Source organism: Mya arenaria, chromosome 6 (assembly GCF_026914265.1).
Source record: "Mya arenaria isolate MELC-2E11 chromosome 6, ASM2691426v1".
Lineage (NCBI taxonomy): Eukaryota > Metazoa > Mollusca > Bivalvia > Myida > Myidae > Mya > Mya arenaria.
In genome coordinates, this window is record NC_069127.1 from 34,000,000 (window position 1) to 34,018,882 (window position 18,883).

The 18,883-nt window shown below is 36.1% G+C and overlaps 1 protein-coding gene across 6 annotated transcripts in view; it reads right to left on the minus strand.

Annotated features, from left to right (window-relative positions):
• The window catches only part of LOC128238705 (DNA-directed RNA polymerase I subunit RPA1-like), a 207,064-nt gene that overhangs the window by 162,395 nt on the left and 25,786 nt on the right, over positions 1-18,883 (minus strand). For 5 of the 6 annotated variants that reach the window (XM_052954876.1, XM_052954874.1, XM_052954872.1 and 2 more), the window contains exons 1-9: positions 14,921-15,001; positions 14,086-14,267; positions 13,217-13,344; positions 12,022-12,229; positions 11,350-11,554; positions 10,928-11,046; positions 8,738-8,949; positions 7,780-7,926; positions 6,558-6,707 (exon numbers count right to left, since the gene is read on the minus strand). In XM_052954876.1, the coding sequence (XP_052810836.1) occupies positions 6,558-6,707; positions 7,780-7,926; positions 8,738-8,949; positions 10,928-11,046; positions 11,350-11,554; positions 12,022-12,229; positions 13,217-13,344; positions 14,086-14,254 (1,338 nt within the window). In that variant the 5' untranslated portion in view covers positions 14,255-14,267; positions 14,921-15,001. Of the gene's footprint in view, positions 1-6,557; positions 6,708-7,779; positions 7,927-8,737; positions 8,950-10,927; positions 11,047-11,349; positions 11,555-12,021; positions 12,230-13,216; positions 13,345-14,085; positions 14,268-14,920; positions 15,002-18,883 lie in introns of those variants that run through there. The other variant, XM_052954873.1, reaches the window with a different exon arrangement.

Sequence of the window (18,883 nt, forward strand, 5' to 3'; positions counted from 1 at the left end):
CTAGGGTTATCAAGTCCATGATAGTTACTACTTTTCAGACATAAGAGACATATTGACACAGTCTTGACATTAACAGGCTGGGGTTATCAAGTCCATGATAGTTATTACTTTTCAGACATAAGAGACATTTTGACACAGTCTTGACATTAACAGGCTAGGGTTATCAAGCCCATGATAAGTACTACTTTTCAGACATAAGAGACAGTTTGACACAGTCTTGACATTAACAGGCTAGGGTTATCAAGCCCATGATAGTTACTATTTTTGAGACATAAGAGACATTTTGACACAGTCTTGACATTAACAGGCTAGGGTTATCAAGTCCCTGATAGTTACTACTTTTCAGACATAAGAGACATATTGACACAGTCTTGACATTAACAGGCTAGGGTTATCAAGTCCATGATAGTTATTACTTTTCAGACATAAGAGACATTTTGACACAGTCTTGACATTAACAGGCTAGGGTTATCAAGTCCATGATAGTTACTACTTTTCAGACATAAGAGACATATTGACACAGTCTTGACATTAACAGGCTAGGGTTATCAAGTCCATGATAGTTATTACTTTTCAGACATAAGAGACATTTTGACACAGTCTTGACATTAACAGGCTAGGGTTATCAAGTCCATGATAGTTACTACTTTTCAGACATAAGAGACATTTTGACACAGTCTTGACATTAACAAGCTAGGGTTATCAAGCCCATGATAGTTACTACTTTTCAGACATAAGAGTCATTTTGACACAGTCTTGACATTAACAGGCTAGGGTTATCAAGTCCATGATAGTTACTACTTTTCAGACATAAGAGACATTTTGACACAGTCATGACATTAACAGGCTAGGGTTATCAAATTCATGATAGTTACTACTTTTCAGACATAAGAGACATTTTGACACAGTCTTGACATTAACAGGCTAGGGTTATCAAGTCCATGATAGTTACTACTTTTCAGATATAAGAGACATTTTGACACAGTCTTGACATTAACAGGCTAGGGTTATCAAGTCCATGATAGTTACTACTTTTGAGACATAAGAGACATTTTGACACAGTCTTGACATTAACAGGCTAGGGTTATCAAGTCCATGATAGTTACTACTTTTCAGACATAAGAGACATTTTGACACAGTCTTGACATTAACAGGCTAGGGTTATCAAGTCCATGATAGTTACTACTTTTGAGACATAAGAGACATTTTGACACAGTCTTGACATTAACAGGCTAGGGTTATCAAGTCCATGATAGTTACTACTTTTCAGACATAAGAGACATTTTGACACAGTCTTGACATGAACAGGCTAGGGTTATCAAGTCCATGATAGTTACTACTTTTCAGACATAAGAGACATTTTGACACAGTCATGACATTAACAGGCTAGGGTTATCAAGTCCATGATAGTTACAGACATAAGAGACATTTTGACACAGTCTTGACATTAACAGGCTAGGGTTATCAAGTCCATGATAGTTACTACTTTTCAGACATAAGAGACATTTTGACACAGTCTTGACATTAACAGGCTAGGGTTATCAAGTCCATGATAGTTACTACTTTTCAGACATAAGAGACATTTTGACACAGTCTTGACATTAACAGGCTAGGGTTATCAAGTCTATGATAGTTATTACTTTTCAGACATAAGAGACATTTTGACACAGTCATGACATTAACAGGCTAGGGTTATCAAGTCCATGATAGTTACTACTTTTCAGACATAAGAGACATTTTGACAAAGTCTTGACATTAACAGGCTAGGGTTATCAAGTCCATGATAGTTACTACTTTTCAGACATAAGAGACATTTTGACACAGTCTTGATATTAACAGGCTAGGGTTATCAAGTCCATGATAGTTACTACTTTTCAGACATAAGAGTCATTTTGACACAGTCTTGACATTAACAGGCTAGGGTTATCAAGTCCATGATAGTTACTACTTTTCAGACATAAGAGTCATTTTGACACAGTCTTGACATTAACAGGCTAGGGTTATCAAGTCCATGATAGTTACTACTTTTCAGACATAAGAGTCATTTTGACACAGTCTTGACATTAACAGGCTAGGGTTATCAAGTCCATGATAGTTACTACTTTTCAGACATAAGAGTCATTATGACACAGTCTTGACATTAACAGGCTAGGGTTATCAAGTCCATGATAGTTACTACTTTTCAGACATAAGAGACATTTTGACACAGTCATGACATTAACAGGCTAGGGTTATCAAGTCTATGATAGTTACTACTTTTCAGACATAAGAGACATTTTGACACAGTCTTGACATTAACAGGCTAGGGTTATCAAGTCCATGATAGTTACTACTTTTCAGACATAAGAGACATATTGACACAGTCTTGACATTAACAGGCTAGGGTTATCAAGTCTATGATAGTTACTACTTTTCAGACATAAGAGACATTTTGACACAGTCTTGACATTAACAGGCTAGGGTTATCAAGCCCATGATAGTTACTACTTTTCAGAAATAAGAGACAGTTTGACACAGTCTTGACATTAACAGGCTAGGGTTATCAAGTCCATGATAGTTACTACTTTTCTGACATAAGAGACATTTTGACACAGTCTTGACATTAACAGGCTAGGGTTATCAAGTCCATGATAGTTACTACTTTTCAGACATAAGAGACATTTTGACACAGTCTTGACATTAACAGGCTAGGGTTATCAAGTCCATGATAGTTATTACTTTTCAGACATAAGAGACATTTTGACACAGTCTTGATATTAACAGGCTAGGGTTATCAAGCCCATGATAGTTACTACTTTTCAGACATAAGAGACATTTTGACACAGTCTTGACATTAACAGGCTAGGGTTATCAAGTCCATGATAGTTACTACTTTTCAGACATAAGAGACATTTTGACACAGTCTTGACATTAACAGGCTATGGTTATCAAGCCCATGATAAGTACTACTTTTCAGACATAAGAGACAGTTTGACACAGTCTTGACATTAACAGGCTAGGGTTATCAAGCCCATGATAGTTACTATTTTTGAGACATAAGAGACATTTTGACACAGTCATGACATTAACAGGCTAGGGTTATCAAGTCCATGATCGTTACTACTTTTCAGACATAAGAGACATTTTGACACAGTCTTGACATTAACAGGCTAGGGTTATCAAGTCCATGATAGTTACTACTTTTCAGACATAAGAGTCATTTTGACACAGTCTTGACATTAACAGGCTAGGGTTATCAAGTCCATGATAGTTACTACTTTTCAGACATAAGAGACATTTTGACACAGTCTTGACATTAACAGGCTAGGGTTATCAAGTCCATGATAGTTACTACTTTTCAGACATAAGAGACATTTTGACTCAGTCTTGACATTAACAGGCTAGGGTTATCAAGTCCATGATAGTTACTACTTTTCAGACATAAGAGTCATTTTGACACAGTCTTGACATTAACAGGCTAGGGTTATCAAGTCCATGATAGTTACTACTTTTCAGACATAAGAGACATTTTGACACAGTCTTGACATTAACAGGCTAGGGTTATCAAGTCTATGATAGTTATTACTTTTCAGACATAAGAGACATTTTGACACAGTCTTGACATTAACAGGCTAGGGTTATCAAGTCCATGATAGTTACTACTTTTCAGACATAAGAGACATTTTGACACAGTCTTGACATTAACAGGCTAGGGTTATCAAGTCCATGATAGTTACTACTTTTCAGACATAAGAGACATTTTGACACAGTCTTGACATTAACAGGCTAGGGTTATCAAGCCCATGATAGTTACTACTTTTCAGACATAATAGGCATTTTGACATAGTCTTGACATTAACAGGCTAGGGTTATCAAGTCTATGATAGTTATTACTTTTCAGACATAAGAGGCATTTTGACACAGTCTTGACATTAACAGGCTAGGGTTATCAAGTCCATGATAGTTATTACTTTTCAGACATAAGAGTCATTTTGACACAGTCATGATATTAACCGGCTAGGATTATCAAGTCCATGATAGTTACTACTTTTCAGACATAAGAGACATTTTGACACAGTCTTGACATTAACAGGCTAGGGTTATCAAGTCCATGATAGTTACTACTTTTCAGACATAAGAGACATTTTGACACAGTCATGACATTAACAGGCTAGGGTTATCAAGTCTATGATAGTTACTACTTTTCAGACATAAGAGACATTTTGAAATAATCATGACATTAACAGGCTAGGGTTATCAAGTCCATGATAGTAACTACTTTTCAGACATAAGAGACATTTTGACACAGTCTTGACATTAACAGGCTAGGGTTATCAAGTCCATGATAGTTACTACTTTTCAGACATAAGAGACATTTTGACACAGTCTTGACATTAACAGGCTAGGGTTATCAAGTCCATGATAGTTACTACTTTTCAGACATAAGAGACATTTTGACACAGTCTTGATATTAACAGGCTAGGGTTATCAAGTCCATGATAGTTACTACTTTTCAGACATAAGAGACATTTTGACACAGTCTTGATATTAACAGGCTAGGGTTATCAAGTCCATGATAGTTAGTACTTTTCAGACATAAGAGACATTTTGACACAGTCTTGACATTAACAGGCTAGGGTTATCAAGTCCATGATAGTTACTACTTTTCAGACATAAGAGGCATTTTGACACAGTCTTGACATTAACAGGCTAGGGTTATCAAGTCCATGATAGTTACTACTTTTCAGACATAAGAGACATTTTGACACAGTCTTGACATTAACAGGCTAGGGTTATCAAGTCCATGATAGTTACTACTTTTCAGACATAAGAGACATTTTGACACAGTCTTGACATTAACAGGCTAGGGTTATCAAGTCCATGATAGTTACTACTTTTCAGACATAAGAGACATTTTGACACAGTCTTGACATTAACAGGCTAGGGTTATCAAGTCCATGATAGTTACTACTTTTCATACATAAGAGTCATTTTGACACAGTCTTGACATTAACAGGCTAGGGTTATCAAGTCCATGATAGTTATTACTTTTCAGACATAAGAGACATTTTGACACAGTCTTGACATTAACAGGCTAGGGTTATCAAGTCCATGATAGTTATTACTTTTCAAACATAAGAGTCATTTTGACAAAGTCTTGACATTAACAGGCTAGGGTTATCAAGTCCATGATAGTTACTACTTTTCAGACATAAGAGTCATTTTGACACAGTCTTGACATTAACAGGCTAGGGTTATCAAGTCCATGATAGTTACTACTTTTCAGACATAAGAGACATTTTGACACAGTCTTGACATTAACAGGCTAGGGTTATCAAGTCCATGATAGTTATTACCTTTCAGACATAAGATACATTTTGACACAGTCTTGACATTAACAGGCTAGGGTTATCAAGTCCATGATAGTTACTACTTTTCAGACATAAGAGACATTTTGACACAGTCTTGATATTAACAGGCTAGGGTTATCAAGTCCATGATAGTTACTACTTTTCAGACATAAGAGACATTTTGACACAGTCTTGACATTAACAGGCTAGGGTTATCAAGTCCATGATAGTTACTACTTTTCAGACATAAGAGTCATTTTGACACAGTCTTGACATTAACAGGCTAGGGTTATCAAGTCCATGATAGTTACTACTTTTCAGACATAAGAGGCATTTTGACACAGTCTTGACATTAACAGGCTAGGATTATCAAGTCCATGATAGTTACTACTTTTCAGACATAAGAGACATTTTGACACAGTCTTGACATTAACAGGCTAGGGTTATCAAGTCCATGATAGTTACTACTTTTCAGACGTAAGAGTCATTTTGACACAGTCTTGACATTAACAGGCTAGGGTTATCAAGTCCATGATAGTTATTACTTTTCAGACATAAGAGACATTTTGACACAGTCTTGACATTAACAGGCTAGGGTTATCAAGTCCATGATAGTTACTACTTTTCAGACATAAGAGACATTTTGACACAGTCATGACATTAACAGGCTAGGGTTATCAAATCCATGATAGTTACTACTTTTCAGACATAAGAGACATTTTGACACAGTCTTGACATTAACAGGCTAGGGTTATCAAGTCCATGATAGTTACTACTTTTCAGACATAAGAGACATTTTGACACAGTCTTGACATTAACAGGCTAGGGTTATCAAGTCCATGATAGTTACTACTTTTCAGACATAAGAGACATTTTGACACAGTCTTGACATTAACAGGCTAGGGTTATCAAGTCCATGATAGTTACTACTTTTCAGACATAAGAGACATTTTGACACAGTCTTGACATGAACAGGCTAGGGTTATCAAGTCCATGATAGTTACTACTTTTCAGACATAAGAGACATTTTGACACAGTCTTGACATTAACAGGCTAGGGTTATCAAGTCCATGATAGTTACTACTTTTCAGACATAAGAGACATTTTGACACAGTCATGACATTAACAGGCTAGGGTTATCAAGTCCATGATAGTTACAGACATAAGAGACATTTTGACACAGTCTTGACATTAACAGGCTAGGGTTATCAAAGACCTTGCTTGTACCTGTTTAATGCCAATATTTTTTTTGCTGTCCTGAGTAAGTGACTTGTCAGCCTCGCTGTCGTGAAACCGGTTTATCATCATCTGTAGTCGAGCCAACGCGGCACTCAACTTTTCATACAGCGTCTTCCCCGGAATAATGTTCAGTTCACGCTGGAAAAAAAAACCACAGAAATAATACACATTATTTCAATCTTTTCATACAGCGTCTTTGCTGGAATAATGTTCAGTTCATGCTGGAAAAGAAAAACAGGAATAATAAATATTATTAGCTTTCTACTTGAAAAGACAATGTAAAAACAAGTTACGGGGCTTGCTACACATATGCATACTGTCATCGAATATGTGCGCTAATGGATATATATCTTGAACATAACTTCTAATACCGGTAATCTGGAAGATTCTGTGGTCTTTTATATCAATAACCATATGATCATTTTATATGATCTCTTTCTCAAACTGGAAAATCCAAGTAGTAATATTATTAAAGGGGCTGCACTCCGTATGATGAAATAGCGGGAAAAAAAGAAAATTGTCGAAAACTGACATAAACTTGGTGTCTATGTGTACAATGGATTGAAGGAAACTAACTAACTGAAGTACCAATTTCTTTTTAGCAGTTTTTTCGTATTTTTTCATTTAAAAAGATTAGTAGGTATACATAAGAATTCATTTCTTATGTGTGATTGGCTAGTCGATGTTATCACTTGATATTACCAAGTTAGGTATATAGCTAAAATATTTCAACTGTTTAGGGTAAGTATTTGTAGCACAGTGGAATCAACGCTGGACTGCAATTGGACTGGACACCAATTCGAACCCGGACTCGGACACAATTTTTCTTTTTACATTTTTTTTTTAAATTATGATATCAAACAGTAAAACATTTTGTTAAAAAATTGTCCTGAGATTCGTTACAGAAAAAAACTTTTTTGGGTGCCATTCTGGAGTATAGTCCCTTTAATAAAAAAAAAATGTTTTATTTGTCAAGTGTGATTTAGCCAATTTGAATGTGCAAAATACAACAATGAACTATTGTTTTGTAAAAAAAACATTTTTGTTTTTAGAAATTTTGATTTCATTTAACATTTGGGAAAAAACATACTTTCGCATTGAGAACATAACATTGGCCTATAAAAATTGCCGAAAACGAATTCTGCATGACAGAAAAGGATAACGATACTTCTACTTCTTTTTGAGAAAACAGACTAGCTAGTGTACTCACGGAAAAGCTGCCGGGGCCGACCTGCGTGTCAGCGGAGGATTTCTCCATCTCCCAGAGAATGTCACGCACCAGGGAGTTATCTTTCAGTATCGCCAGCAGGTTTGACGTCTGCGAGTGTTCGTACTTCTGATCATGCATCTCTGAGATCTGTGTGAAAGATTGCGATGCCAAGCTTAAGTAATAGACAGCAGTACATCAACATGCAAGGAATGTGGGGACCATCTTATAAATGAATGTATTGTAGTGTAATATTGAGATTTTTTTAATTATTGGTCATAATGAAATATAATTTGAAACAAAGATTTCAGAACATATTAAACTAGGCTTATTTAAATTTTAAAATTAAAATCTTAATTCCTTTGTTAAATGATTATTGAAACTAATCAACGTAATTTTATGATATTTTGAAAAATAAGCTCCACAATTCCCCGTGCACACTGGAAGCATTTAGTGTTTTTTCCTTTTTTAAGGGAATGGTGGCGGGGCCCATTGACAGCAGAAATATAGCTTCGTTTTGGCAAAAAGGGGAAAAATACTAACATGATTCATATAAAGTTTAACTTGTTTTAACCTTAAATTTAACAACCCTATGGTAATATTCATGAATGGCACTATATTGCTGCAATTGCTCAATGTTAAGAGCTCAATGATCCTTTATTATTTTATTTATCATTATCAGGTGTAGGGGGTTAAATTTTGGACACATAAAGACCCCCGCACCCCCCAAAGAAAAAACCGAACACTGGCCATTATATTAGTTGTGATGTTTGTCTGTATGAGCGTAGTTGACAATTTGTCCCATTTTAGGCTTACACTGATCATAGTTATTAAATTTGTTCAAGAACATTAATTATATCGTACCAAAAAATGCTAACACATTTCTAACAATTCTTCCAAAGAAAGAAGCTACATGTCCTGAAAAAACTACAACAAAGCTGCATCCAACAGAGATACTGACTGGTCTGAACTTTGTAGGTGGCACAGGAATTGCCTCCAGAAAGAAGATGTCAGTCGGAAACTCCAGGCCCGAGTGTTTCAGTACGGGGTAGACTTCCTGTAGAACCACTCCGTCAGCTGACCACACCTTGCGGAAATGGTCCCGTAACTTCAATGGAGTGATCATACTTATGTTCGACACGCTGCTTCCTTTCTGTTTAGATTTTATCACATCTAAAAAGATAGATTATAATTCTATGAGACATTGTTACGAACAATGGGTATTATAGTCAAAAACATATTGCGACATACATGTATATCATGATATTTTTAAGCATTATTGTTATATGATCCCGATTTTTCGTTTAAATATAAAAAGATAATGCATGGTAATTCATTTTATTTTCATGTTTTAAAACTGCAATCTCACAGATATAACGTTTTTACAACTTTTTTTTTTGTCTTAGAACGAGCAGATTTTTATATTAAAGTTCAATAAATTGATGTTTTATGCATTTTTCTTAAACCGAAGTAAAGCTTCAAGCCATAATACATTTTGTTTCGAACGGGAAGATAAAAATCTGCCATCTGATCTTTTGTCTGCAATCTTTTATTATTGCAGATATTTACGCAAAAATTTGCTCTTTTCAAGACAAAAAATAAAAAAGTTGTAAAAACGGTATATCTGTGAGAGTGCAGCTTGAATCTAACATAATGATTACATGTATCGTAATTTATTGATATTATTGCATATCCCTGGCCTAATTATTACCAGTCAAAGTAATGAGGAAAACCAGAAGTCTCAAGAAAACATGTACATTCACAGGTGCTTCCATGTATACCACTGTACGGGGTAAAACATAAAATTGTGGTGAAACTCTGGTTTCCCCAACAACACAATACCACACTCTTATACAACATCGTGCCAACTAAAGTAATAAATAAAAGATGCAATTACTTGTTCATCAAATTGTTGTAAAAATAAATAAGTTTAAACAAAACCTTCATTGAAAAGATGGTCCCATATTCCTTAGCAATCTTTCAATTAAAGGTGTTTGGTTGTAAAATTATATTAACAGAATCACAGACTGAATGTTATTGCTTATCAAAAGGGACATAACTTGACAATTAATGAAGCCTTAGTTATTTGCGTTGCATGTGTGTACAGTCTATGGCAAGGTGCAAACCAAGTTTCAATTGAGTATATTAAAAAAAAAATTGTGTTATGACGAAAGATTTTTTACAAGAAAGGCTATCAAAAAGCCAAGTACCAAGACTTTTGACCTCAATAAATACCTGAACAGAAACCTGATCCTTAATGTGATATGGTTCGAAAGCATATTTGCCACAATATCATCAACAATTTTATAGCCTTTTTTATAGTGAAAATGAAACAATTTTATATACTTACTTCTTAATGGACCACTCAAGAATTCAATAAAATAAAGCAGCCTAGATTTAAATTCACACTACCCTTATGGTGAGATCCAAGAAAAATTGTCTTAAGAGAAGTACAAATATTCTGTGATTTTCATAGATGCAGGCTTAAATATGTTCATGGTGTTCTACCTAAGCAGTGGTTGAAAAACACAAGCTAACAAGTTCTTCACTGGTAAAATGCTTTCAAAGATTGCTGAAAATCTTGATTTTATAAATCAAGGCTTGTAAAACTAATCTATGCCCAAGTTTAAGTCTTATTCATCCATCTAATTTCAATGACTACGATATATAAAAATTAAGGCTTTAGGTTGAAAACTGAAGTTCTAACAATTCATCTTGTCCCACTTTCTCGAATATTCTGAAGTGATTTCTCAAAAACCTTACTTAAATCGTTTTAGCACTTAAAAGCCAAGCATGTGTAAAAATTGTGTATATTTTTACTCAGACAAAATGATATTCTCTCATAGATTTTATTGATCTGGATTTTTGTAAACAAAAACGGAAAGATAATTATGTTCTAAACAAAAATGTTTTTGAGTAATTACTCAATATTTTTATTAGTACTTTACTTTCTTTTGCAAATCTGATGACAATGTTAAGGAAATATGTTTAAAATTATATGAAATACAAAGTTATTCAAAATATAAAAGAGTCAAAAGTTATTTCCTTTCCATTTACCAAACATACACAATTTAAAAAGTGTAAACAGTTGAGTAAGAACTTGAGAATTTTTTCGAGAAACTGGGGCCTGGACTGGTACAATATATTCAACCTGGTCTACTCCTTTTCCTGGCGGGCTCTTCGGTGTCCGAGTTATCCCCCTCTTCCTCGTCATCGCCATCATCTTCAGGATCATCACCAGTCTGGTTGTTTGTGACCTTTGTTTTTCCCCTAGTAACACAATATTGGAGTTTATTTATTTTACATATTTTCATTTACAGCCGAGAAGACCATGCAAGCATGCATGTAATGTATCTCCATTATGGTAGATTAAATAATTAATGCAGATTAAAAGGGTGTCATTAATGTTTGTCTGCCGAATATCAAAGCATTAAATAATTTGAAATACTTCAATGTAACACGCCAAGGAAAACAGTCAGGATGAAACATAAATATTATCAAATTAAATTGTATCATTCATAACATGAAAAAAAATCTAAGAAAAAATCCATAGAAAATGATTATCAATCATACGTTTCCTTAGGAGCATCAGCAAGGGTTCCAACCGGGAAAATTTTGGAGCGATCCTCATGTCTCAGTGTTTTTCTCTTGGCGAGGCAGTGAGCACACTTCTTGTTTTTGCGCATCTGAACTTTGGTGAAGATGCTGGAAATGCTCTGTCTGACGGCCTCGACATTCTTGTAACTGTGACTGTTTTTGTCCTGTTCTCGTGCCTTTCCTAAAAATTTACCATTATGGCTAGTAACCATTAAATAACTTTTTATAGTCTCTATCACTGAATTGACAAGCGTTTACCATTAAATTGCCATAAATAATGGAAAATCATTTAATTGCAATTAATAGTCAATATGATCTAATTGCCATTAATTGCGATTTATCATTACCATTCATACCGGTAACCATTAAATTGCAAATAATATTAGTACCCATTCAATTACTCAGTGACATGTTTCATATAACTGAGTTAACTTCTAAAATAGTTAACAATTTATGAAATTAAGGCTTCGCCAATCCTTGACTCTTTTCCTTACAAAAAGACACAAATAGAATTTGCATTTTACTTGCTTTTTCTGAAATGTTAAGCATTTTTGTAAACAAGATTTCCTGCAATAAATAAATAATATGCTTTAACTCTTAAATTTTGTGTACTACCAAAGGGCGAATAGATCTATTAAAACTTCTAACCTTGCAGGCATTGTTTAGCAGTTTCCTCAATTAGCTGTTTATGCTGGCTACGATCTTCACTGCGATCCTCCTCGCTGAATCTATATGACAACATGGCGGCCTCGGCAACAAGCCCCGCCTCGAGAAGTTGGCTCTCGGCCAGGAACAGTGTGCAGGCAATCGGGTCGACATTCAGTCTGTGACAGGTGAAACATGTGGCCCGTAGTGTCTAGAGAAATCAAAGAAAACGTGATGCTTGTTTCATTGTTTCATGAGTCATGGAATATCTTCACCCAAGCACAAAAAGTATTTACTTTTATGCCAAATCACTGCATAGGTGGTATTCACCATTCTTACCTGTAGCATGGTCAAAAAGAGAAGAGGGTTAAAAACAGGCATGGCCAGCTCCATGTGGCCCAAATGGCCGGGGTAGAACTAAGTAAGGTTGCTAGGCACCATACATAACTGTAGCATGGTCATAAAGAGAAGAGGGTTGAAGACAGGCATGGCCAGTTCCATGTGGCCCTTATGGCCGAGGCAAAACCAAGTAAGGCTGGTAGGCGCAATACATACCTGTAGCATGGTCATAAAGAGGAGAGGGTTGAAGACAGGCATGGCCAGTTCCATGTGGCCCTTATGGCCGAGGCAAAACCAAGTAAGGCTGGTAGGCGCAATACATACCTGTAGCATGGTCATAAATAGAAGAGGGTTGAAGACAGGCATGGCAAGCTCCATGTGGCTCATATAGCCAAGGTAGAACTAAGTAAGGTTGCTAGGCACCATACATAACTGTAGCATGGTCATAAAGAGAAGAGGGTTGAAGACAGGCATGGCCAGTTCCATGTGGCCCTTATGGCCGAGGCAGAACTAAGTAAGGTTGGTAGATGCAATACATACCTGTAGCATGTTGATAAAGAGAAAATGGTTAAAGACAGGCATGGTCAGCTCCATGTGGCGCATATGGCCTGGGCATAACTAAGAAAGGTTGCTAGGCACCATACATACCTGTAGCATGGTCATAAAGAGGGTTGAAGACTGGCATGGCCCGCACCATGTGGCCCATATGGCTGTGGCAGAACTAAGTTAGGTTGATAGGGGCCATACATACCTGTAGCATGGTCATAAAGAGAAGAGGGTTGAAGACTGGCATGGCCAGCTCCATGTGGCCCATATGGCTGTGGCAGAACTAAGTTAGGTTGATAGTGGCCATACATACCTGTAGCATGGTCATAAAGAGAAGAGGGTTGAAGACTGGCATGGCCAGCTCCATGTGGCCCATATGGCCTGGGCAATGCAAGGATGGCTGGTTACAGGTAAAACAGACATCATGCTCATCCGATGGGCCTGGAATATTCAAACTTGAACATAATTGGAGGTTGGAACATTTTTGTAAAGAAATGTTAAAATTTTATCCCTTAGTATTTGCTGTTAACTGTTAGTGAATTTCAATTAGTCGCAACACTTTATCAGATTGAATACCAGAGTTTCTTTTTTAAACTATTGACAATAAAACAGAAAAGTACTAAACACAAACAATTTGCATACTATTTGGAAATAAACTATTTGCTAGGGAATGATTCTTCAATAAGATTTGTCCTAACACCAATCACTTTTGCTGCAAAGATTATTCTGATAACAGTATTTAAAAAGTAAATAATAAATCACACGTATATCAAACATTTGTACAAATTAAATATTAATATATCAGAATTTGTTAAATCAAATTGATACAAAAATGTCATCAATCAACTTCAAAAGTTAAAAAGTTTTCCACTGTAGGAGAACAGGGTTGGGCCCCTTCCAAAGGGAAATCTTTCCATATTTTTTTTTAATGCATGCTGTAATGCTTATTCATAATTTATATCAAATATGTATTGTTTTGCAACATATAATTAAGATACAAATTCATACTACTGAATTCTAACCTCTGAAAGCTTATTGCAGAAGAAAAATGCCTACAAGTCAATTTTTGGTCCAATTTCAGTCAGAACTGGGGGAAAAGGTGTGGAATGGGGCCGAAAATCAGTTCCAAATAACTTGAAAGAAAGCTCTGAAGTACAAATGTAAACCTGCTGCAGTGCTTACCCAGTGCCTGATCATACAGTCCCCCAACTGTTGGATGGTTGAGGGTGTCAAAGGTCTCCACATTTGTTATTTCCTTCACACTCAATGCCCTGACATCCTTTGTTGTGTAAAATCGGAACTGAACTTCTTCTATCCCATAATATGGGTTAAAGTCATCTCTCTTGTCCATTGTTGTCTTTTATCTAAAAACAGAATAGTTTGTTAAGGCCAAAGAAAAAGAATGAAATGGTTTGGTTAGGGTTACATCCTTTTCAATGTACATGAAGGTAGGCCTTTTATTTTATTAGGTTTTATGTACAAATGTACGAATGTTATTGTCATCTTTAAAAAATTGTGTCAAAGTTATACAGCTTTAAACAATTACAGCTTTAAAGGTTTTAAATACATATTCAAACATTAATTATTTTTTTTAAATTAAGTTTTGTTTTGAAACTCACTATTTAAAAGGGTAGGGTCTGCCTGAATTTAAGGTAAATCGGAGGAAAGGAACATTAATTCAATGTAGCCTATTGTGAAATTGCAGAGTTATATGTAGGAATTGTATATTGAGCAATACAACTGCAATTAAAAGCACCAGGTTGTGTGTTATTCATTATGTAGGGTTCTAACAGCTGGTGATTATTAATTCTGCTAAATAAGCGGATGTCTGTTTGGATATGAGGGATTTATAACCAAACCAGGGTAAAGTCGTTGAGACCACTGTCCCTGATCAAGAACCAGAAAATGAGTATCGCGAAATTATATGACAATGAACAAATTACATTCATAATCATGAAAAAATGTATTGTACGACCTCTAAGAACAGTAATGATTTATTTTTCCTACCTAAAATTACATTTCACACATGCTGTCGTCTTTCGAAGTACTAAATATCTTCACTGTTAATCAAAACATGTGTTTATATTTTTGATACGACACACACAACAGTTATGAAATATGTGCAGCGGTTACTTCCCCTTTGAGAAGATACTATATTGTATGTATGTATTATTTTAGACCTTGCGGTCAAGGATAACCAATGAAAATGCATATTGTGCTGTACTGTCCTCTAGGCTGATTTACGTTTTACTCACACGTTTTATATCCGTTTTATGGCTATAAATGTTCATTTAGTGTCGGATTTATAAACGTTATTTAATTATATTATTATCTTACTGTATATTATACATGTAAGTCTGTTATAAAATCATATATGTTTTAATATGAAAACACATATATTTCAATAGATACCATTGAATATTATGAATCCGAAAACTTTCGCTACAGTCTCTAGACATGCTAATATTGTACATAAGTTTTATTCATAATCGTTATACTTTCATTTGTACATTATCAGTATATTGCCCTTTTTAATTTACAGGAACACATACATGTATTGACAATTGAATAATAGGGACTTTGATCAATGGTAAGTCGACATTGGAAGTTCAAGCAGGAAACCTATTGCTCCTCATTCTCAGGCAGGAAAACTATGTTTTGTCTAACTCTGTTTATACGAAAATTCCATTTAAATGTGTGTATGTCGCTGTTGCTCTATTTACTCGTATTTTTTTAACAAAATTGTCTCGTCAACACAAAGGGAGTTGCTTGTGTTTGGTAGTGTATATTAACAAGGGCGGATGCAGAATTCAGTGTTAGAGGGGACGCAACCGTTTGACTTGCGCCCCTCCTTTAGGGCCGAAATCTACTTGGTTTTAATTGTTGGCAGGGTCTTTTGAGGGTACTCCCCTAAGAAAAAATTAACAATTCATAGTCCGAAATGGTGCATTTTGAGCGTATTGTATTGTTTATTTTCTCTTTTATTGAAACAAAAAAGTAAACTTAGACTATTTTTAAGGGGAGGGGCGAGCCGGGTGCACCCCCTGTATCCGGTAGTGATAAAACATATCGTGAAGGGTTGTCTCATAATACCCTGACCAAGATTGGTTTGGTCAACTTCGAAGGGTTCGCTGATTAGCGCGGGGAAGTGACGATATTTGGCGGGTTTAAGTGGGCTGTGATAATTTCAACCGAGCCTAGCAACATCAAGTTATATTTTTTAGTGAGATATTAAAACAGATAATGGAAACTGATTTCTTATGAAGTCATGTATTTTTAAGAGAGGCATATTAAGGTGGATAGTTGGATACGTTGTTTCATATTTGGTGGGTCAATCTAAGATACACAAAAACGTGTTTCGCGCATGTTATTATATATATATATGTTATAATATTTTGCTTCGGATGAAGACTAATTAAACAAAGATAGCTTTACTATTTCTTCACCATTTTAAATGAGCCATAGCGCAGTCTACGCCGCTTACGGAGCATCGCCTTTGGCCTTTTACCAGAGTTTGATTGAGAGTTTATTTTCTTAAAACATTTCGACAAACCTTTTCACAATACGTCCGTCTGACGGAGCACTGTCAAAACATTATTTGGGAAACAGGTCTGTGTTTGACGATAAACTAATCACCTTATCAAACTTTTGTAATAACATGAAGGCGGGGCTCTTTAAGCGGCACAGTCTGCCCTTTGTTTTGTTTAAAATGGTGCAGTAAAAAAGTTATCTTTGATTTAAGTCTTTATTTTAAGCAAAATGTTGCCTTCCGACATAGCATTTATGACGTAATTTATCACGTGGTATACACACACTGTTTAAGATTAAGATGGAAAATGTCCTACTGTTTTCAAATAAATCTTCATCATAAATACAAAATAACCAACACTGATGCAATATTGCATCTCTTCACACTAGTGCTCTGGTCGAATGGAAACTGTTATCAGGGGCGGATCCAGGAATTGACGTTAGAGTTGGCGTAACTTAGGGGCGTAACCTTTTGACATGCACCACTGCTTCTTAACCGAAAGTTTATGGCATAAACTGTTTGCATGTGGATTTGGGTTTACTTTATCAAGACAATTTTAACAACTTGTAGTCGGAAATGATGCATTTTATATTTTTTTCTTTCCTATAATGATATAAAAAGTAAACTACGATTTAAGAGGGGGCGCGCGCCGGATGCGCCCCCTTTTAGCCGCTAGTGGTTATTTCTCAATTTATAAGTCGTTGAGGATTATCTTACCGTGTTTATTAAAGAGCTTACTAAACCCTTATTGTACGGGTACGTGTACGCATCGGCTAACGTTTGTGCACTACGTTATCCAGGTAAGTGTACGTTGGTTTTACAGTTTCAGAACTACATGAACGATATATGAAGGGATTCATGCTCATCAAGGAGATTCAAATGCATGTACAAATATAAGTTTGAAGTCAAACTTCACCAAGGATTTTGAATCTCAACTGTAACGTTTACATGTATCCATAGCTAAACGTACATTAACAAATATATGGGGTGTATCGCAACCTCTCTATATTCTCATAGCTACACTAACATGTACACATACACGTGGTGTTTCGCCGCGACCTCTCTAATTTCTAATAGCTACACGTACATGTACACATAGATGTGGTGTATTACAACTACTCTAAATTATCATAGTTACACGAACATGTACAGATACAAGTAGTGTATCGCAACCTTCCTAATTTCTCATAGCTACACGTTCATGTACACACACACGTGGTGTATCGCAACCTCCCTAATTTCTCATAGCTACACGTACATGTACACACATACGTAGTGTATCGCAACCTTCCTAATTTCTCATAGCTACACGTTCATGTACACACACACGTGGTGTATCGCAACCTCCCTAAGTTCTCATAGCTACACGTACATGTACACACACACGTAGTGTATCGCAACCTTCCTAATTTCTCATAGCTACACGTTCATGTACACACACACGTGGTGTATCGCAACCTTCCTAATTTCTCATAGCTACACGTTCATGTACACACACACGTGGTGTATCGCAACCTCCCTAATTTCTCATAGCTACACGTACATGTACACACACACGTGGTGTATCGCAACCTTCCTAATTTCTCATAGCTACACGTTCATGTACACACACACGTGGTGTATCGCAACCTCCCTAATTTCTCATAGCTACACGTACATGTACACACACACGTAGTGTATCGCAACCTCCCTAATTTCTCATAGCTACACGTACATGTACACACACACGTAGTGTATCGCAACCTCCCTAATTTCTCATAGCTACACGTACATGTACACACACACGTGGTGTATCGCAACCTTCCTAATTTCTCATAGCTACACGTACATGTACACACACACGTGGTGTATCGCAACCTCCCTAATTTCTCATAGCTACACGTTCATGTACACACACACGTGGTGTATCGCAACCTCCCTAATTTCTCATAGCTACACGTACATGTACACACACACGTGGTGTATCGCAACCTTCCTAATTTCTCATAGCTACACGTTCATGTACACACACACGTGGTGTATCGCAACCTCCCTAATTTCTCATAGCTACACGTACATGTACACATACACGTGGTGTATCGCAACCTCCCTAATTTCTCATAGCTACACGTACATGTACACACACACGTAGTGTATCGCAACCTTCCTAATTTCTCATAGCTACACGTACATGTACACATACACGTGGTGTATCGCAACCTCCCTAATTTCTCATAGCTACACGTACATGTACACACACACGTGGTGTATCGCAACCTCCCTAATTTCTCATAGCTACACGTTCATGTACACATACACGTGGTGTATCACAACCTCCCTAATTTCTCATAGCTACACGTACATGTACACACACACGTGGTGTATCGCAACCTTCCTAATTTCTCATAGCTACACGTTCATGTACACACACACGTAGTGTATCGCAACCTTCCTAATTTCTCATAGCTACAC